Source organism: Liolophura sinensis, chromosome 11, assembly GCF_032854445.1.
Source record: "Liolophura sinensis isolate JHLJ2023 chromosome 11, CUHK_Ljap_v2, whole genome shotgun sequence".
Taxonomy (NCBI): Eukaryota; Metazoa; Mollusca; class Polyplacophora; order Chitonida; family Chitonidae; genus Liolophura; species Liolophura sinensis.
Genome location: NC_088305.1, coordinates 13,779,817 through 13,802,462, shown reverse-complemented (window position 1 = coordinate 13,802,462; position 22,646 = coordinate 13,779,817). Strand labels below are relative to the sequence as shown.

At 39.2% G+C, this 22,646-nt stretch overlaps 1 protein-coding gene across 1 annotated transcript in view; it reads left to right on the top strand.

Annotated features, from left to right (window-relative positions):
- Nucleotides 1-5,778: 5,778 nt before the first annotated feature.
- The window catches only part of LOC135478100 (mucin-19-like), a 32,994-nt gene continuing 16,126 nt past the window's right edge, over nt 5,779-22,646 (top strand). Inside the window, exons 1-28 of the mRNA XM_064758371.1 lie at nt 5,779-6,005; nt 6,342-6,484; nt 6,707-6,898; nt 7,453-7,703; nt 8,032-8,173; nt 8,593-8,784; nt 9,098-9,348; nt 9,669-9,810; nt 10,033-10,224; nt 10,781-11,031; nt 11,360-11,501; nt 11,921-12,112; nt 12,426-12,676; nt 12,997-13,138; nt 13,361-13,552; nt 14,109-14,359; nt 14,688-14,829; nt 15,259-15,450; nt 15,764-16,014; nt 16,335-16,476; nt 16,699-16,890; nt 17,447-17,697; nt 18,026-18,167; nt 18,614-18,721; nt 19,242-19,271; nt 19,710-19,948; nt 21,071-21,182; nt 22,175-22,237. Coding sequence (XP_064614441.1) covers nt 5,779-6,005; nt 6,342-6,484; nt 6,707-6,898; nt 7,453-7,703; nt 8,032-8,173; nt 8,593-8,784; nt 9,098-9,348; nt 9,669-9,810; nt 10,033-10,224; nt 10,781-11,031; nt 11,360-11,501; nt 11,921-12,112; nt 12,426-12,676; nt 12,997-13,138; nt 13,361-13,552; nt 14,109-14,359; nt 14,688-14,829; nt 15,259-15,450; nt 15,764-16,014; nt 16,335-16,476; nt 16,699-16,890; nt 17,447-17,697; nt 18,026-18,167; nt 18,614-18,721; nt 19,242-19,271; nt 19,710-19,948; nt 21,071-21,182; nt 22,175-22,237 — 5,017 coding nt within the window. The remainder of the gene's footprint in view (nt 6,006-6,341; nt 6,485-6,706; nt 6,899-7,452; nt 7,704-8,031; nt 8,174-8,592; nt 8,785-9,097; nt 9,349-9,668; nt 9,811-10,032; nt 10,225-10,780; nt 11,032-11,359; nt 11,502-11,920; nt 12,113-12,425; nt 12,677-12,996; nt 13,139-13,360; nt 13,553-14,108; nt 14,360-14,687; nt 14,830-15,258; nt 15,451-15,763; nt 16,015-16,334; nt 16,477-16,698; nt 16,891-17,446; nt 17,698-18,025; nt 18,168-18,613; nt 18,722-19,241; nt 19,272-19,709; nt 19,949-21,070; nt 21,183-22,174; nt 22,238-22,646) is intronic.

Sequence of the window (22,646 nt, the reverse complement as noted above, 5' to 3'; positions counted from 1 at the left end):
GGTGCAAAGCTGATTTCTAAATTGATACCTTATTGTTTAGTCTCGCCAACTGAAGGGACACCAGCTACCACTACAGGAACACCAGCTACAACCGCTGGAACACCAGCTACAACTGTGGGGACACCAGCTACAACTGCAGGAACACCAGCAACAACAGCAGTACGCCGGGTACAACAGCAGGAACGCCAGGAAACAACTGCAGGAACACCAGCTACAACTCCTGGAAAATACGGTGAGTAAGGGATATGTCTCCGGCAAGCCATTGAATTATTCAGTTTACTCGAGCGTTTGATTTATTTATTTGCTTGCTGTTTTTCGGTGTACTCATCAGTATTTCATTTAAAAGACGCGACTACTCTAGCATTTGAATAATCCCTGGTAATCGACCTGCGCTTAGATTTACGCCATGTTCCTCTGAGTATAGCAGTGAGTTTTATTCCAGCGACGTTTAATCAATTGCAAATAAGATCACTGCATTTTCTCTCTTTTGCATTTGCAAAATCTGAATAAAACACTGACCGAGGTAAATGCACAAGAGGCCTAAATTTACAGGTTGTGTGTGCCGTTTGCAAGCTATCGCACTGTTGTTGATGCTCTGGTTTTACTGTCTATGCTATACGTCTTTATTTGCATTTATTACTCTTACAGCGATGCCAAGATTAGCCATTGGGAACCTTTCGATGGTTTATGCATTAAACTTTAAGAATATGAGTAATGACTGCAGATATTGTCACATTTTTCCTCACTTTTGACCTTGGCCTAATCTTTCTAATCTTACAGAGTGTGCGGAAGAAGGAACCCCGTTGGACAGCACAAATGTCCAGCTGTATTCTGTTTTGGTTGACGGACAATCTCCTGACCAGGATGTGACTGGCGATCAGCCCGTCGATGTCCACTGACAGATTAGATGTTACCTTGGATGAGAGCAAGCTGGAAGAGACACCAGTAGTAATGACTGTCTCTGTAGACGTCAACACCGACACACCAGGCAAACTCCGTGTTATACTGACTAATGATGATGAAGAAGTAGAGGTAAATAAAAATATGTCTTTCTTTAGACTGTTGGGTTGCAAAATTTCTTTCCCAATCATTGAAGTGTTGTTATTCGAAATAAACCAGATTGATAAAAGTGAAAGTGTACATTAGTGTAAAAGTTTATTCAAGCAATCACTACCCTAGAGTTAGGAAATCTGCCTATCTCAAGTAAATACAAACTCATTTTTTATACGTTCGTGTAGTTATAAAAGATGTTAAACTGAGTATTCAAGATAATGATGGGCATGCGTTTTCTGGGTGTAAATTACTTGCTTTCTCTGTGTGAATGACTAGCGTATGTGATATATTTTTATGGTAATTTTAGGTTAAAGTGTTTGACCTTACAACCGGTACTGTTGATGTGACGTTTAACAAACCCGGCGACAAAGTCAGCTTTGTAGTTGAGCCAGATGAGGAGGGTGCCAGTGTACAGTTGTCTTCTGTAGACATTGAAGTCTGCCTTAAAGGTTAGCGTGCTTGTTGCAGCAAAGGAGTTATTGCTGTAAATACACATTAATACAGCTACTTGGATTGGGCATAATTTGCTAAGTCAGAAACGTTTCCGAAAAGATAACAGGGAGAGAAGAGATGTGTTTTGTATTTACATTTAAAGGTGATTGTAAGACCAAAAATAATAAAAGGTTTACCTCTTGAACGACTTAAATTTATCAGCGCATGAAGATTAATTTCTTGTCAACTTCCTCATTCTTTGACATTGTCAGACTACTATATTTCAACTATATTTCAACTGTTTTGTGTTAGCATATTGAAAAGTTATGAAAAAAGTCTAACTTTCTTTAATTTTAACCTTGATTACAGTACACATATCCAGAGTAGGACTTCAAGATATACTATTCAGTACAAAATCAATTTCAATTTGAAACCTTTCCATTCAGTATCGCCAACTGAAGGCACACCAGCCACAACAGCAGGAACACCAGCCACAACAGCAGGAACACCAGCCACAACTGCAGGAACACCAGCCACAACAGCAGGAACACCAGCTACCACTGCCGGAACACCAGCTACCACTGCAGGAACACCAGCTACCACTGCAGGAACACCAGCTACAACTCCTACAGTGTACCGTGAGTAATAGATATATTCCACCAAGGCCTAGGAAACGTAATATGCCATCTAAAACTTGAAATTCCCTTCTACCACTGCTGCACTGGATGTTTGATTCATGTGTCTCTGACTAGAGCAACAGGTGTTTATTATTGCTACAGGAGGTGTTTATTATTGCTCCAACAGGTGTTTATCATTGCTCCAACAGGTGTTTATCATTGCTCCAACAGGTGTTTTATTATGGCTACAGTGATGCCAACATTAGCCATCATGACACTTTGCATAGTTTAAGCATTCATGTTTTATAAAAGTTTCATCCTTTTAATGTTACAGAGTGTGCCGATGAAGCAACCACGTTGGGCAGCACCAATGTCCAACTGTATTCCGTTGTGGTTGACGGACAATCTCCAGCCCAGGATGTAACTGGCGAACAGCCCGTCGATGTCACTGACAAGCTGGAAGTTTCCTTGGATACCAGCAAGCTGGAGGAGACTCCAGTAGTAATGAGTGTCTCTGTAGACGTCAACACCGACAAAACAGGCAAACTCCGTGTTGTACTGACGAATGGTGATCAGGAAGTAGAGGTATGGAAACAAATCTATTTGGTTGGCCTTTTGTGATAAAACTAAACCACGCTTGTGGAAAAAAAATATTTTATTCTTTAGTGGAAAGATTCTATGATTGGCAACACATATTTAGAATACAGTAAGGTCTTTACCACTGGAAAAGAGCAATATAATTTCTGCATTGTTATTGCTATAACGTTGTTCATCGTGTACCTGATAAATAAATAAAGTTTGTGTGATTTCTGCACAAGTCAGATACTTGTTTTATGAGTATAACTTGTTTGTAACATGATATCTGTGTCTTTTGTCAGTGTGTTTGCAATATGATGGGTTAATTTCAGGCCAAAGAGTATGACCTTACAACAGGAACAGTTGAGGTGGTCTTTAACAAAGCCGGCGACAAAGTCAGCTTTGTTGTTGTGCCAGATGAGTATGGTGCCAGTGTACAGTTGTCTTCTGTAAACATTGAAGTCTGCATTAAAGGTTAGTTTATTTATTACAGAAAATTTCCTGTTGTGGAAATATGAAAATACATTTGTAATATTTGAACTGGTTGACCTTTTCTTCCATTAGGTTACTATGCTTAAACATATGAAATAATAAAAGATTTTTTTTCTGGAACTATAACTCTTATTACAAACAGAAAGTGTAAGTGAGATGTGTATGGTGCAAGCTGATTTCTAAATTGATACCTTATTGTTTAGTCTCGCCAACTGAAGGGACACCAGCTACCACTGCAGGAACACCAGCTACAACCGCTGGAACACCAGCTACAACTGTGGGGACACCAGCTACAACTGCAGGAACACCAGCTACAACAGCAGGTACGCCGGGTACAACAGCAGGAACGCCAGGAACAACTGCAGGAACACCAGCTACAAACTCCTGGAAAATACGGTGAGTAAGGGATATGTCTCCGGCAAGCCATTGAATTATTCAGTTTACTCGAGCGTTTGATTTATTTATTTGCTTGCTGTTTTTCGGTGTACTCATCAGTATTTCATTAAAAGACGGCGACTACTCTAGCATTTGAATAATCCCTGGTAATCGACCTGCGCTTAGATTTTACGCCATGTTCCTCTGAGTATAGCAGTGAGTTTTATTCCCAGCGACGTTTAATCAATTGCAAATAAGATCACTGCATTTTCTTCTCTTTTTGCATTTGCAAAATCTGAATAAAACACTGACCGAGGTAAATGCACAAGAGGCCTAAATTTACAGGTTGTGGGTGCCCGTTTGCAAGCTATCGCACTGTTGTTGATGCTCTGGTTTTACTGTCTATGCTATACGTCTTTATTTGCATTTTATTACTCTTACAGCGATGCCAAGATTAGCCATTGGGAACCTTTCGATGATTTATGCATTAACTTTAAAGAATATGAGTAATGACTGCAGATATTGTCACATTTTTCCTCACTTTTGACCTTGGCCTAATCTTTCTAATCTTACAGAGTGTGCGGAAGAAGGAACCCCGTTGGACAGCACAAATGTCCAGCTGTATTCTGTTTTGGTTGACGGACAATCTCCTGACCAGGATGTGACTGGCGATCAGCCCGTCGATGTCACTGACAGATTAGATGTTACCTTGGATGAGAGCAAGCTGAGGAGACACCAGTAGTAATGACTGTCTCTGTAGACGTCAACACCGACACACCAGGCAAACTCCGTGTTATACTGACTAATGATGATGATGAAGTAGAGGTAAATAAAAATATGTCTTTCTTTAGACTGTTGGGTGCAAAATTTCTTTCCCAATCATTGAAGTGTTGTTATTCGAATAAACCAGATTGATAAAAGTGAAAGTGTACATTAGTGTAAAAGTTTATTCAAGCAATCACTACCCTAGAGTTAGGAATCTGCCTATCTCAAGTAAATACAAACTCATTTTTATACGTTCGTGTAGTTATAAAAGATGTTAAACTGAGTATTCAAGATAATGAGGGCATGCGTTTTCTGGGTGTAAATTACTTGCTTTCTCTGTGTGAATGGACTAGCGTATGTGATATATTTTTATTGGTAATTTTAGGTTAAAGTGTTTGACCTTACAACCGGTACTGTTGATGTGACGTTTAACAAACCGGCGACAAAGTCAGCTTTGTAGTTGAGCCAGATGAGGAGGGTGCCAGTGTACAGTTGTCTTCTGTAGACATTGAAGTCTGCCTTAAAGGTTAGCGTGCTTGTTGCAGCAAAGGAGTTATTGCTGTAAATACACATTAAATACAGCTACTTGGATTGGGCATAATTTGCTAAGTCAGAAACGTTTCACGAAAAGATAACAGGGAGAGAAGAGATGTGTTTTGTATTTACATTTAAAGGTGATTGTAAGACCAAAAATAATAAAGGTTTACCTCTTGAACGACTTAAATTTATCAGCGCATGAAGATTAATTTCTTGCAACTTCCTCATCTTTGACATTGTCAGACTACTATATTTCAACTATATTTCAACTGTTTTGTGTTAGCATATTGAAAAGTTATGAAAAAAGTCTAACTTTCTTTAATTTTAACCTTGATTACAGTACACATATCCAGAGTAGGACTTCAAGATATACTATTCAGTACAAAATCATTTCAATTTGAAACCTTTCCATTCAGTATCGCCAACTGAAGGCACACCAGCCACAACAGCAGGAACACCAGCCACAACAGCAGGAACACCAGCCACAACTGCAGGAACACCAGCCACAACAGCAGGAACACCAGCTACCACTGCCGGAACACCAGCTACCACTGCAGGAACACCAGCTACCACTGCAGGAACACCAGCTACAACTCCTACAGTGTACCGTGAGTAATAGATATATTCCACCAAGGCCTAGGAAACGTAATATGCCATCTAAAACTTGAAATTCCCTTCTACCACTGCTGCACTGGATGTTTGAATTCATGTGTCTCTGACTAGAGCAACAGGTGTTTTATTATTGCTACAGGAGGTGTTTATTATTGCTCCAACAGGTGTTTATCATTGCTCAACAGGTGTTTATCAATGCTCCAAACAGGTGTTTATTATGGCTACAGTGATGCCAACATTAGCCATCATGACACTTTGCATAGTTTAAGCATTCATGTTTTATAAAAGTTTCATCCTTTTAATGTTACAGAGTGTGCCGATGAAGCAACCACGTTGCGGCAGCACCAATGTCCAACTGTATTCCGTTGTGGTTGACGGACAATCTCCAGCCCAGGATGTAACTGGCGAACAGCCCGTCGATGTCACTGACAAGCTGGAAGTTTCCTTGGATACCAGCAAGCTGGAGGAGACTCCAGTAGTAATGAGTGTCTCTGTAGACGTCAACACCGACAAAACAGGCAAACTCCGTGTTGTAACTGACGAATGGTGATCAGGAAGTAGAGGTATGGAAACAAATCTATTTGGTTGGCCTTTTGTGATAAAACTAAACCACGCTTGTGGAAAAAATATTTTATTCTTTAGTGAAAGATTCTATGATTGGCAACACATATTTAGAATACAGTAAGGTCTTTACCACTGAAAAGAGCAATATAATTTCTGCATTGTTATTGCTATAACGTTGTTCATCGTGTACCTGATAAATAAATAAAGTTTGTGTGATTTCTGCACAAGTCAGATACTTGTTTTATGAGTATAACTTGTTTGTAACATGATATCTGTGTCATTTGTCAGTGTGTTTGCAATATGATGGGTTAATTTCAGGCCAAAGAGTATGACCTTACAACAGGAACAGTTGAGGTGGTCTTTAACAAAGCCGGCGACAAAGTCAGCTTTGTTGTTGTGCCAGATGAGGGAGGGTGCCAGTGTACAGTTGTCTTCTGTAAACATTGAAGTCTGCATTAAAGGTTAGTTTATTTATTACAGAAAATTTCCTGTTGGTGGAAATAATGAAAATACATTTGTAATATTTGAACTGGTTGACCTTTTCTTCCATTAGGTTACTATGCTTAAACATATGAATAATAAAAGATTTTTTTTTCTGGAACTATAACTCTTATTACAAATAGAAAGTGTAAGTGAGATGTGTATGGTGCAAGCTGATTTCTAAATTGATACCTATTGTTTAGTCTCGCCAACTGAAGGGACACCAGCTACCACTGCAGGAACACCAGCTACAACCGCTGGAACACCAGCTACAACTGTGGGGACACCAGCTACAACTGCAGGAACACCAGCTACAACAGCAGGTACGCCGGGTACAACAGCAGGAACGCCAGGAACAACTGCAGGAACACCAGCTACAACTCCTGGAAAATACGGTGAGTAAGGGATATGTCTCCGCAAGCCATTGAATTATTCAGTTTACTCGAGCGTTTGATTTATTTATTTGCTTGCTGTTTTTCGGTGTACTCATCAGTATTTCATTTAAAAGACGGCGACTACTCTAGCATTTGAATAATCCCTGGTATCGACCTGCGCTTAGATTTTACGCCATGTTCCTCTGAGTATAGCAGTGAGTTTTATTCCCAGCGACGTTTAATCAATTGCAAAAAAGATCACTGCATTTTCTTCTCTTTTTGCATTTGCAAAATCTGAATAAAACACTGACCGAGGTAAATGCACAAGAGGCCTAAATTTACACGTTGTGTGTGCCCGTTTGCAAGCTATCGCACTGTTGTTGATGCTCTGGTTTTACTGTCTATGCTATACGTCTTTATTTGCATTTTATTACTCTTACAGCGATGCCAAGATTAGCCATTGGGAACCTTTCGATGATTTATGCATTAAACTTTAAAGAATATGAGTAATGACTGCAGATATTGTCACATTTTTCCTCACTTTTGACCTTGGCCTAATCTTTCTAATCTTACAGAGTGTGCGGAAGAAGGAACCCCGTTGGACAGCACAAATGTCCAGCTGTATTCTGTTTTGGTTGACGAACAATCTCCTGACCAGGATGTGACTGGCGATCAGCCCGTCGATGTAACTGACAGATTAGATGTTACCTTGGATGAGAGCAAGCTGGAGGAGACACCAGTAGTAATGACTGTCTCTGTAGACGTCAACACCGACACACCAGGCAAACTCCGTGTTATACTGACTAATGATGATGAAGAAGTAGAGGTAAATAAAAATATGTCTTTCTTTAGACTGTTGGGTTGCAAAATTTCTTTCCCAATCATTGAAGTGTTGTTATTCGAAATAAACCAGATTGATAAAAGTGAAAGTGTACATTAGTGTAAAAGTTTATTCAAGCAATCACTACCCTAGAGTTAGGAAATCTACCTATCTCAAGTAAATACAAACTCATTTTTATACGTTCGTGTAGTTATAAAAGATGTTAAACTGAGTATTCAAGATAATGATGGGCATGCGTTTTCTGGGTGTAAATTACTTGCTTTCTCTGTGTGAATGACTAGCGTATGTGATATATTTTTATTGGTAATTTTAGGTTAAAGTGTTTGACCTTACAACCGGTACTGTTGATGTGACGTTTAACAAACCCGGCGACAAAGTCAGCTTTGTAGTTGAGCCAGATGAGGAGGGTGCCAGTGTACAGTTGTCTTCTGTAGACATTGAAGTCTGCCTTAAAGGTTAGCGTGCTTGTTGCAGCAAAGGAGTTATTGCTGTAAATACACATTAAATACAGCTACTTGGATTGGGCATAATTTGCTAAAAAAAGAAAAGATAACAGGGAGAGAAGAGATGTGTTTTGTATTTACATTTAAAGGTGATTGTAAGACCAAAAATAATAAAGGTTTACCTCTTGAACGACTTAAATTTATCAGCGCATGAAGATTAATTTCTTGTCAACTTCCTCATTCTTTGACATTGTCAGACTACTATATTTCAACTATATTTCAACTGTTTTGTGTTAGCATATTGAAAAGTTATGAAAAAAGTCTAACTTTCTTTAATTTTAACCTTGATTACAGTACACATATCCAGAGTAGGACTTCAAGATATACTATTCAGTACAAAATCATTTTCAATTTGAAACCTTTCCATTCAGTATCGCCAACTGAAGGCACACCAGCCACAACAGCAGGAACACCAGCCACAACAGCAGGAACACCAGCCACAACTGCAGGAACACCAGCCACAACAGCAGGAACACCAGCTACCACTGCCGGAACACCAGCTACCACTGCAGGAACACCAGCTACCACTGCAGGAACACCAGCTACAACTCCTACAGTGTACCGTGAGTAATAGATATATTCCACCAAGGCCTAGGAAACGTAATATGCCATCTAAAACTTGAAATTCCCTTCTACCACTGCTGCACTGGATGTTTGAATTCATGTGTCTCTGACTAGAGCAACAGGTGTTTATTATTGCTACAGGAGGTGTTTATTATTGCTCCAACAGGTGTTTATCATTGCTCCAACAGGTGTTTATCATTGCTCCAACAGGTGTTTATTATGGCTACAGTGATGCCAACATTAGCCATCATGACACTTTGCATAGTTTAAGCATTCATGTTTTATAAAAGTTTCATCCTTTTAATGTTACAGAGTGTGCCGATGAAGCAACCACGTTGGGCAGCACCAATGTCCAACTGTATTCCGTTGTGGTTGACGGACAATCTCCAGCCCAGGATGTAACTGGCGAACAGCCCGTCGATGTCACTGACAAGCTGGAAGTTTCCTTGGATACCAGCAAGCTGGAGGAGACTCCAGTAGTAATGAGTGTCTCTGTAGACGTCAACACCGACAAAACAGGCAAACTCCGTGTTGTACTGACGAATGGTGATCAGGAAGTAGAGGTATGGAAACAAATCTATTTGGTTGGCCTTTTGTGATAAAACTAAACCACGCTTGTGGAAAAAATATTTTATTCTTTAGTGAAAGATTCTATGATTGGCAACACATATTTAGAATACAGTAAGGTCTTTACCACTGGAAAAGAGCAATATAATTTCTGCATTGTTATTGCTATAACGTTGTTCATCGTGTACCTGATAAATAAATAAAGTTTGTGTGATTTCTGCACAAGTCAGATACTTGTTTTATGAGTATAACTTGTTTGTAACATGATATCTGTGTCATTTGTCAGTGTGTTTGCAATATGATGGGTTAATTTCAGGCCAAAGAGTATGACCTTACAACAGGAACAGTTGAGGTGGTCTTTAACAAAGCCGGCGACAAAGTCAGCTTTGTTGTTGTGCCAGATGAGGAGGGTGCCAGTGTACAGTTGTCTTCTGTAAACATTGAAGTCTGCATTAAAGGTTAGTTTATTTATTACAGAAAATTTCCTGTTGGTGGAAATATGAAAATACATTTGTAATATTTGAACTGGTTGACCTTTACTTCCATTAGGTTACTATGCTTAAACATATGAAATAATAAAAGATTTTTTTTCTGGAACTATAACTCTTATTACAAATAGAAAGTGTAAGTGAGATGTGTATGGTGCAAGCTGATTTCTAAATTGATACCTTATTGTTTAGTCTCGCCAACTGAAGGGACACCAGCTACCACTGCAGGAACACCAGCTACAACCGCTGGAACACCAGCTACAACTGTGGGGACACCAGCTACAACTGCAGGAACACCAGCTACAACAGCAGGTACGCCGGGTACAACAGCAGGAACGCCAGGAACAACTGCAGGAACACCAGCTACAACTCCTGGAAAATACGGTGAGTAAGGGATATGTCTCCGGCAAGCCATTGAATTATTCAGTTTACTCGAGCGTTTGATTTATTTATTTGCTTGCTGTTTTTCGGTGTACTCATCAGTATTTCATTTAAAAGACGGCGACTACTCTAGCATTTGAATAATCCCTGGTAATCGACCTGCGCTTAGATTTTACGCCATGTTCCTCTGAGTATAGCAGTGAGTTTTATTCCCAGCGACGTTTAATCAATTGCAAATAAGATCACTGCATTTTCTTCTCTTTTTGCATTTGCAAAATCTGAATAAAACACTGACCGAGGTAAATGCACAAGAGGCCTAAATTTACACGTTGTGTGTGCCCGTTTGCAAGCTATCGCACTGTTGTTGATGCTCTGGTTTTACTGTCTATGCTATACGTCTTTATTTGCATTTTATTACTCTTACAGCGATGCCAAGATTAGCCATTGGGAACCTTTCGATGATTTATGCATTAAACTTTAAAGAATATGAGTAATGACTGCAGATATTGTCACATTTTTCCTCACTTTTGACCTTGGCCTAATCTTTCTAATCTTACAGAGTGTGCGGAAGAAGGAACCCCGTTGGACAGCACAAATGGCCAGCTGTATTCTGTTGTGGTTGACGGACAATCTCCTGACCAGGATGTGACTGGCGATCAGCCCGTCGATGTCACTGACAGATTAGATGTTACCTTGGATGAGAGCAAGCTGGAGGAGACACCAGTAGTAATGACTGTCTCTGTAGACGTCAACACCGACACACCAGGCAAACTCCGTGTTATACTGACTAATGATGATGAAGAAGTAGAGGTAAATAAAAATATGTCTTTCTTTAGACTGTTGGGTTGCAAAATTTCTTTCCCAATCATTGAAGTGTTGTTATTCGAAATAAACCAGATTGATAAAAGTGAAAGTGTACATTAGTGTAAAAGTTTATTCAAGCAATCACTACCCTAGAGTTAGGAAATCTACCTATCTCAAGTAAATACAAACTCATTTTTATACGTTCGTGTAGTTATAAAAGATGTTAAACTGAGTATTCAAGATAATGATGGGCATGCGTTTTCTGGGTGTAAATTACTTGCTTTCTCTGTGTGAATGACTAGCGTATGTGATATATTTTTATTGGTAATTTTAGGTTAAAGTGTTTGACCTTACAACCGGTACTGTTGATGTGACGTTTAACAAACCCGGCGACAAAGTCAGCTTTGTAGTTGAGCCAGATGAGGAGGGTGCCAGTGTACAGTTGTCTTCTGTAGACATTGAAGTCTGCCTTAAAGGTTAGCGTGCTTGTTGCAGCAAAGGAGTTATTGCTGTAAATACACATTAAATACAGCTACTTGGATTGGGCATAATTTGCTAAAAAAAGAAAAGATAACAGGGAGAGAAGAGATGTGTTTTGTATTTACATTTAAAGGTGATTGTAAGACCAAAAATAATAAAGGTTTACCTCTTGAACGACTTAAATTTATCAGCGCATGAAGATTAATTTCTTGTCAACTTCCTCATTCTTTGACATTGTCAGACTACTATATTTCAACTATATTTCAACTGTTTTGTGTTAGCATATTGAAAAGTTATGAAAAAAGTCTAACTTTCTTTAATTTTAACCTTGATTACAGTACACATATCCAGAGTAGGACTTCAAGATATACTATTCAGTACAAAATCATTTTCAATTTGAAACCTTTCCATTCAGTATCGCCAACTGAAGGCACACCAGCCACAACAGCAGGAACACCAGCCACAACAGCAGGAACACCAGCCACAACTGCAGGAACACCAGCCACAACAGCAGGAACACCAGCTACCACTGCCGGAACACCAGCTACCACTGCAGGAACACCAGCTACCACTGCAGGAACACCAGCTACAACTCCTACAGTGTACCGTGAGTAATAGATATATTCCACCAAGGCCTAGGAAACGTAATATGCCATCTAAAACTTGAAATTCCCTTCTACCACTGCTGCACTGGATGTTTGAATTCATGTGTCTCTGACTAGAGCAACAGGTGTTTATTATTGCTACAGGAGGTGTTTATTATTGCTCCAACAGGTGTTTATCATTGCTCCAACAGGTGTTTATCATTGCTCCAACAGGTGTTTATTATGGCTACAGTGATGCCAACATTAGCCATCATGACACTTTGCATAGTTTAAGCATTCATGTTTTATAAAAGTTTCATCCTTTTAATGTTACAGAGTGTGCCGATGAAGCAACCACGTTGGGCAGCACCAATGTCCAACTGTATTCCGTTGTGGTTGACGGACAATCTCCAGCCCAGGATGTAACTGGCGAACAGCCCGTCGATGTCACTGACAAGCTGGAAGTTTCCTTGGATACCAGCAAGCTGGAGGAGACTCCAGTAGTAATGAGTGTCTCTGTAGACGTCAACACCGACAAAACAGGCAAACTCCGTGTTGTACTGACGAATGGTGATCAGGAAGTAGAGGTATGGAAACAAATCTATTTGGTTGGCCTTTTGTGATAAAACTAAACCACGCTTGTGGAAAAAATATTTTATTCTTTAGTGAAAGATTCTATGATTGGCAACACATATTTAGAATACAGTAAGGTCTTTACCACTGGAAAAGAGCAATATAATTTCTGCATTGTTATTGCTATAACGTTGTTCATCGTGTACCTGATAAATAAATAAAGTTTGTGTGATTTCTGCACAAGTCAGATACTTGTTTTATGAGTATAACTTGTTTGTAACATGATATCTGTGTCATTTGTCAGTGTGTTTGCAATATGATGGGTTAATTTCAGGCCAAAGAGTATGACCTTACAACAGGAACAGTTGAGGTGGTCTTTAACAAAGCCGGCGACAAAGTCAGCTTTGTTGTTGTGCCAGATGAGGAGGGTGCCAGTGTACAGTTGTCTTCTGTAAACATTGAAGTCTGCATTAAAGGTTAGTTTATTTATTACAGAAAATTTCCTGTTGGTGGAAATATGAAAATACATTTGTAATATTTGAACTGGTTGACCTTTTCTTCCATTAGGTTACTATGCTTAAACATATGAAATAATAAAAGATTTTTTTTCTGGAACTATAACTCTTATTACAAATAGAAAGTGTAAGTGAGATGTGTATGGTGCAAGCTGATTTCTAAATTGATACCTTATTGTTTAGTCTCGCCAACTGAAGGGACACCAGCTACCACTGCAGGAACACCAGCTACAACCGCTGGAACACCAGCTACAACTGTGGGGACACCAGCTACAACTGCAGGAACACCAGCTACAACAGCAGGTACGCCGGGTACAACAGCAGGAACGCCAGGAACAACTGCAGGAACACCAGCTACAACTCCTGGAAAATACGGTGAGTAAGGGATATGTCTCCGGCAAGCCATTGAATTATTCAGTTTACTCGAGCGTTTGATTTATTTATTTGCTTGCTGTTTTTCGGTGTACTCATCAGTATTTCATTTAAAAGACGGCGACTACTCTAGCATTTGAATAATCCCTGGTAATCGACCTGCGCTTAGATTTTACGCCATGTTCCTCTGAGTATAGCAGTGAGTTTTATTCCCAGCGACGTTTAATCAATTGCAAATAAGATCACTGCATTTTCTTCTCTTTTTGCATTTGCAAAATCTGAATAAAACACTGACCGAGGTAAATGCACAAGAGGCCTAAATTTACACGTTGTGTGTGCCCGTTTGCAAGCTATCGCACTGTTGTTGATGCTCTGGTTTTACTGTCTATGCTATACGTCTTTATTTGCATTTTATTACTCTTACAGCGATGCCAAGATTAGCCATTGGGAACCTTTCGATGATTTATGCATTAAACTTTAAAGAATATGAGTAATGACTGCAGATATTGTCACATTTTTCCTCACTTTTGACCTTGGCCTAATCTTTCTAATCTTACAGAGTGTGCGGAAGAAGGAACCCCGTTGGACAGCACAAATGGCCAGCTGTATTCTGTTTTGGTTGACGGACAATCTCCTGACCAGGATGTGACTGGCGATCAGCCCGTCGATGTAACTGACAGATTAGATGTTACCTTGGATGAGAGCAAGCTGGAGGAGACACCAGTAGTAATGACTGTCTCTGTAGACGTCAACACCGACACACCAGGCAAACTCCGTGTTATACTGACTAATGATGATGAAGAAGTAGAGGTAAATAAAAATATGTCTTTCTTTAGACTGTTGGGTTGCAAAATTTCTTTCCCAATCATTGAAGTGTTGTTATTCGAAATAAACCAGATTGATAAAAGTGAAAGTGTACATTAGTGTAAAAGTTTATTCAAGCAATCACTACCCTAGAGTTAGGAAATCTACCTATCTCAAGTAAATACAAACTCATTTTTATACGTTCGTGTAGTTATAAAAGATGTTAAACTGAGTATTCAAGATAATGATGGGCATGCGTTTTCTGGGTGTAAATTACTTGCTTTCTCTGTGTGAATGACTAGCGTATGTGATATATTTTTATTGGTAATTTTAGGTTAAAGTGTTTGACCTTACAACCGGTACTGTTGATGTGACGTTTAACAAACCCGGCGACAAAGTCAGCTTTGTAGTTGAGCCAGATGAGGAGGGTGCCAGTGTACAGTTGTCTTCTGTAGACATTGAAGTCTGCCTTAAAGGTTAGCGTGCTTGTTGCAGCAAAGGAGTTATTGCTGTAAATACACATTAAATACAGCTACTTGGATTGGGCATAATTTGCTAAGTCAGAAACGTTTCCGAAAAGATAACAGGGAGAGAAGAGATGTGTTTTGTATTTACATTTAAAGGTGATTGTAAGACCAAAAATAATAAAGGTTTACCTCTTGAACGACTTAAATTTATCAGCGCATGAAGATTAATTTCTTGTCAACTTCCTCATTCTTTGACATTGTCAGACTACTATATTTCAACTATATTTCAACTGTTTTGTGTTAGCATATTGAAAAGTTATGAAAAAAGTCTAACTTTCTTTAATTTTAACCTTGATTACAGTACACATATCCAGAGTAGGACTTCAAGATATACTGTTCAGTACAAAATCATTTTCAATTTGAAACCTTTCCATTCAGTATCGCCAACTGAAGGCACACCAGCCACAACAGCAGGAACACCAGCCACAACAGCAGGAACACCAGCCACAACTGCAGGAACACCAGCCACAACAGCAGGAACACCAGCTACCACTGCCGGAACACCAGCTACCACTGCAGGAACACCAGCTACCACTGCAGGAACACCAGCTACAACTCCTACAGTGTACCGTGAGTAATAGATATATTCCACCAAGGCCTAGGAAACGTAATATGCCATCTAAAACTTGAAATTCCCTTCTACCACTGCTGCACTGGATGTTTGAATTCATGTGTCTCTGACTAGAGCAACAGGTGTTTATTATTGCTACAGGAGGTGTTTATTATTGCTCCAACAGGTGTTTATCATTGCTCCAACAGGTGTTTATCATTGCTCCAACAGGTGTTTATTATGGCTACAGTGATGCCAACATTAGCCATCATGACACTTTGCATAGTTTAAGCATTCATGTTTTATAAAAGTTTCATCCTTTTAATGTTACAGAGTGTGCCGATGAAGCAACCACGTTGGGCAGCACCAATGTCCAACTGTATTCCGTTGTGGTTGACGGACAATCTCCAGCCCAGGATGTAACTGGCGAACAGCCCGTCGATGTCACTGACAAGCTGGAAGTTTCCTTGGATACCAGCAAGCTGGAGGAGACTCCAGTAGTAATGAGTGTCTCTGTAGACGTCAACACCGACAAAACAGGCAAACTCCGTGTTGTACTGACGAATGGTGATCAGGAAGTAGAGGTATGGAAACAAATCTATTTGGTTGGCCTTTTGTGATAAAACTAAACCACGCTTGTGGAAAAAATATTTTATTCTTTAGTGAAAGATTCTATGATTGGCAACACATATTTAGAATACAGTAAGGTCTTTACCACTGGAAAAGAGCAATATAATTTCTGCATTGTTATTGCTATAACGTTGTTCATCGTGTACCTGATAAATAAATAAAGTTTGTGTGATTTCTGCACAAGTCAGATACTTGTTTTATGAGTATAACTTGTTTGTAACATGATATCTGTGTCATTTGTCAGTGTGTTTGCAATATGATGGGTTAATTTCAGGCCAAAGAGTATGACCTTACAACAGGAACAGTTGAGGTGGTCTTTAACAAAGCCGGCGACAAAGTCAGCTTTGTTGTTGTGCCAGATGAGGAGGGTGCCAGTGTACAGTTGTCTTCTGTAAACATTGAAGTCTGCATTAAAGGTTAGTTTATTTATTACAGAAAATTTCCTGTTGGTGGAAATATGAAAATACATTTGTAATATTTGAACTGGTTGACCTTTTCTTCCATTAGGTTACTATGCTTAAACATATGAAATAATAAAAGATTTTTTTTCTGGAACTATAACTCTTATTACAAATAGAAAGTGTAAGTGAGATGTGTATGGTGCAAGCTGATTTCTAAATTGATACCTTATTGTTTAGTCTCGCCAACTGAAGGGACACCAGCTACCACTGCAGGAACACCAGCTACAACCGCTGGAACACCAGCTACAACTGTGGGGACACCAGCTACAACTGCAGGAACACCAGCTACAACAGCAGGTACGCCGGGTACAACAGCAGGAACGCCAGGAACAACTGCAGGAACACCAGCTACAACTCCTGGAAAATACGGTGAGTAAGGGATATGTCTCCGGCAAGCCATTGAATTATTCAGTTTACTCGAGCGTTTGATTTATTTATTTGCTTGCTGTTTTTCGGTGTACTCATCAGTATTTCATTTAAAAGACGGCGACTACTCTAGCATTTGAATAATCCCTGGTAATCGACCTGCGCTTAGATTTTACGCCATGTTCCTCTGAGTATAGCAGTGAGTTTTATTCCCAGCGACGTTTAATCAATTGCAAATAAGATCACTGCATTTTCTTCTCTTTTTGCATTTGCAAAATCTGAATAAAACACTGACCGAGGTAAATGCACAAGAGGCCTAAATTTACACGTTGTGTGTGCCCGTTTGCAAGCTATCGCACTGTTGTTGATGCTCTGGTTTTACTGTCTATGCTATACGTCTTTATTTGCATTTTATTACTCTTACAGCGATGCCAAGATTAGCCATTGGGAACCTTTCGATGATTTATGCATTAAACTTTAAAGAATATGAGTAATGACTGCAGATATTGTCACATTTTTCCTCACTTTTGACCTTGGCCTAATCTTTCTAATCTTACAGAGTGTGCGGAAGAAGGAACCCCGTTGGACAGCACAAATGGCCAGCTGTATTCTGTTTTGGTTGACGGACAATCTCCTGACCAGGATGTGACTGGCGATCAGCCCGTCGATGTAACTGACAGATTAGATGTTACCTTGGATGAGAGCAAGCTGGAGGAGACACCAGTAGTAATGACTGTCTCTGTAGACGTCAACACCGACACACCAGGCAAACTCCGTGTTATACTGACTAATGATGATGAAGAAGTAGAGGTAAATAAAAATATGTCTTTCTTTAGACTGTTGGGTTGCAAAATTTCTTTCCCAATCATTGAAGTGTTGTTATTCGAAATAAACCAGATTGATAAAAGTGAAAGTGTACATTAGTGTAAAAGTTTATTCAAGCAATCACTACCCTAGAGTTAGGAAATCTACCTATCTCAAGTAAATACAAACTCATTTTTATACGTTCGTGTAGTTATAAAAGATGTTAAACTGAGTATTCAAGATAATGATGGGCATGCGTTTTCTGGGTGTAAATTACTTGCTTTCTCTGTGTGAATGACTAGCGTATGTGATATATTTTTATTGGTAATTTTAGGTTAAAGTGTTTGACCTTACAACCGGTACTGTTGATGTGACGTTTAACAAACCCGGCGACAAAGTCAGCTTTGTAGTTGAGCCAGATGAGGAGGGTGCCAGTGTACAGTTGTCTTCTGTAGACATTGAAGTCTGCCTTAAAGGTTAGCGTGCTTGTTGCAGCAAAGGAGTTATTGCTGTAAATACACATTAAATACAGCTACTTGGATTGGGCATAATTTGCTAAGTCAGAAACGTTTCCGAAAAGATAACAGGGAGAGAAGAGATGTGTTTTGTATTTACATTTAAAGGTGATTGTAAGACCAAAAATAATAAAGGTTTACCTCTTGAACGACTTAAATTTATCAGCGCATGAAGATTAATTTCTTGTCAACTTCCTCATTCTTTGACATTGTCAGACTACTATATTTCAACTCTTTAGGGATTGGCTGCATTAAAGGATAGTTAACTGGTTGACCCTTTTTTTCAAATTAGGGTACTACGTCTAAACCTGTGAAATAATAAAAGATTACATGTAATACATGTAGTAAGTGTAAAGTAAGATATGTACGGTACAAGCTCATTTCTAATTTGATACCTTATCTTTTAGTGTTGCCAACTGAAGGAACACCAGCTACCACTGCAGGAACACCAGCCACAACTGTGGGGACACCAGCTACAACTGCAGGAACACCAGCTACAACTGCTGGAACACCAGGTATAGTAAAGACAGTTCAAATATAATACATTTATAGTGTATTTTAATTGTGCAGCTAGCAAGATGTTTTTAAATTAGCGCTTTGCCAAATGTCAAAACATTTTGGTACTGACAAGTATCAGAGAAATTCTACTGAACTGCATTTTTAAAGAAAATTTTTTTACTTGTCTATTAGATTAGATTGAAGGATAAAGGTTTATGAAGCAGAGCAGAGCGATGCCCGAAACCTAGGAAGAACTTTTAGACTTAAAGCTGAAATACTACTAGAACATACGACTTTTTGTGCGAAAGGAAACACTTGCTGACGAAAAGGTTATTTTTACACATTTAGTTCTGTTTTGACCCGAATTATTAAGCAGACGTCCACCCGTGGAGTTGACTTTACCCTAAATAAACAGTTTCAGGATGACTGAGCAGTGCAGGACGAAATTCACAGAAATCTAACCACCCAACATTAAATACGTTGATGTACTAAAAGTATTTTAATATTTATTTTTAAGATAATATTCTTCCTTTCCAGGAACTACTCCATCCATCTTAGCACCAGAGGGTGAGTTGACAACGCCATTTTGAACGCCAAATGAAAGCAAATGAATAGTCCCTATTTTGTCTGTATATTACAAGAATATGAACTCGAGTAGAATATTAACTGTTTCTGGAAAGTATTGCCGTCAGGAACACCTTTCTGGAAGAGTTAAGAATGCATAAATCGATATTTTGTTCTAAAAGATATTTGAGATAACGTTTTGCACTTAGCTGTTTTGATCGATGACTTTAATACAACTTTAGCGGAAAGAGTATACCAAAGGCTTTTAATTCTGTTATGTAATTTGATATACTTTGGTGTATTTTTAATAACGTGGTTATGTGGACCACTGGAACCAGTGGTGTTTGTTTTTAGCGACTATTTTTTGTGAAGTTTTTAACAAATGGTGATTTTAAACAGCAACACGAATTTAAACTTTTAAAATTCCATTTTGTTCATCAGATTGTGAGGACGACGTTTCTCTCCTCAACGCCGTTCCCTCGGATGTCGGACAACCCGGACAGAACCCATTTAGTCCAGGACAGAGTGACTTCATTGAGCTTGAGTTCACCGAGTTACTTTTTGTGTACTCTGTGACAGTAGAGACAAGTGGTACATTTACCCTACAGTATAAAGATCCTCTCGGAGCGTGGGTACCATACCAAAGCAAGATCGACGGACAGGATGCACCAAACGGAGAAGTAAGTACAATTACTGCTAGAGTGTAAAAATACTGTATAAAATTTATTGGCGGTAAAGAGAAACCTAATAAATTCCTGTCTTAGGAAAACCATGTTCACGTACAATGCTGCATTTCTATTGTTCATTTGAAGAAAAAAGGCAGCGATTTGCATGTCATCATATCCTTTCATCAAAATGTTTTAAAGATTTCAAGCGGTGTCCAAGTTTGAAGACAATCCAGTCGTGTAATTAAATAGGGACGAACGATTCTTGATCGATGTTTTCTGTTGTTGTATCAATGACACAGCTTAGGTGTTAGTCATGCTCTGGTACATGACTAGTAAACATCCGCTACCTCGCCATCATATGACAAACAAATTGCTAAATATGACGTAAAACCCTAAGCATAGGCCTACACGCTAGCAAGGGGCTCAAACAGCCGTCGAGTTATTTACTCACGATTTTGTGGGTGTAGATATAACCATCTAGTACATTATAGGCCCAGACTACACCCCACCTACCTCAAATTGGTTAGAATGGCTTTTTGCTGACCTACCATACTGTCCTCGGTGGTTTCGATTCCTTGATCTTCTGGCTGTTGTCTTTCATATTTTTATACCGTTCAGCAATATAATTTATTCATGGCCTCGATCGGAGTTCAGATTCAACAAGGCTGTCATATAAGTTACAAAGCACCTCGTGTCTCAGACTCCAGATGTTATAATGATATATGGATAGTACTGAATTAAGGTTTAATTGCCATGTGCTGGTGGACGGTGAACCTGTTAGCCATCCTTCACAACATTAAATCATTATGACTTCAAGCGCTATGTCACGGGGGGGGGGGGGGGGGGGCGGGCAACAGTTTAATTATGGACTCAGACACCGAATTTTGTAGATTTTAAAACAGTCAGTGGCACCACCATGACAGCTACAACCGCTCTTCCACTAATAATATTACTTCTGCTACTACTAAACCAACTATTATCACCACTATTCCCACCACTATTCCCACCACTATTCCTACTGCTGTTATTACCAGTCCTACAACTAGTTCTACTCTTACCGTTTTGTTGTTTTTTTTTTGGATTGTTCGCAAGAAATTGCTTGTCCAATACCGACATCATCTTTTCTGTTTTTAGTTTTTGCCAGACTCAGTTGCTGAGCAGCGCTTTGCAGTGGTGCCATTCATAGCCTCGGCAGTAAGGGTATACCCCACACAGGATATAACTGTCAGTATCCAGGGATGCAGTGGTAAGTTTCGTCAACGCGCACATGTTCCTTCATTTGTTTTCCAAAACACATATAACGGCAGATAAGGTTTCTCGTATATTTCTTGCATATGTCTATATGTCGTCCACGGTAAGTGATGTGTCCAGGCTGGATTCCTCTCCATAAATCTTAAATGACAGAGCTAGAGTATTACTTACGAACTTATTTACGAACTACTAGTACATCTTATACGGTATTCTAATATTTCGACGTTCAGTGTATCGTACATTCAATACGTTTTTAGGCTATATGTGTATGCGATAAAATGAGTATTTTGTTAGTCTATAAATCTGTGAAATGGTACACTTAGAATCAGCATCACAATTTAAAGTCAAAATAAAATTTCGGTTGTTTTAGTTAAAAGAAATGAGCATAAATATACCTCATAGATACATATATATGTATACATACGAAAAGATCCTTAAAGTAGGTGATATATAAACAATGACTCTCCGTCTCAAAGTATCTTTTTAAATGCAGCTACTACAAAAAATGATCGAAAGCGTAAAGTTATTGAAACAAATTACCACTAACCCCATTATTTCAAACACGTTGACTGAAAAAAATTCAAAACATCTCTATATTTATAGAATTTTAAAACGATTGTGTCTTCCCGGGCTACTGTCATCAAGGTTGACTTAATTGTTGTGGCAATAAGTCATCCACCATTGACTCACGTGTGATTTTGCGTGAGTTTCATTGGGGTCCACCTATCATCTGCCAACATCACCTGTGTGTATGTCACACGTGTTCGTGGTTTTACTCCCCAATAATCGTGGTCAACATCGTATAGAGTGTATGTGAAAAAATCAAGAGTATACGAGTCGATTACATTACAAATATAATTTTCTTCTGTCTCGAATGAACAAACAAATATGACATGTTTACGCAATTTAAACTGAGAGAAAATGGTGTAGCCAATAGAAAATAGTTTGTTCTGCTCATGTCTCTGTTTCATTCCCGTTCATCCTCAGAACCACCAACTGAAGGAACCACGACTTCTGTGATACCTCCATCTACAACTCCTGTCGTGTTCGGTAAGCTGCTTGTCTTAATCTCCAATAGGTGCCTCCATGTCTCAGCTCGTTAGCATGATAGCGCATCGTAATGACCCAGGAGCCTCCCACCAATGCGGTCGCTGTGAGTTCAAGTCCAGCTCATGCTGGCTGGCTTCCTCTCTGGCCGCTGGTGGGAAGGTCTTCAAGCAACCGGTGGATTTCCACCGGGCTCTACCCAGTTTCCTCACACCATAATGCTGGTTGCCGTCGTATAAGTGAAATATATTCTTAACTACAGGGTAAAACACCAATCAAATAAATCACTATTATCCTATAAACAATTGTAGTAGACAGTAGACCGAATTTCAGAAAGCCCTAGTCCATAATTCAGGGAAATGCGGTGGACATTATTGTGTTTGTTTATAAACAGAGACAATTTTTTACCTCT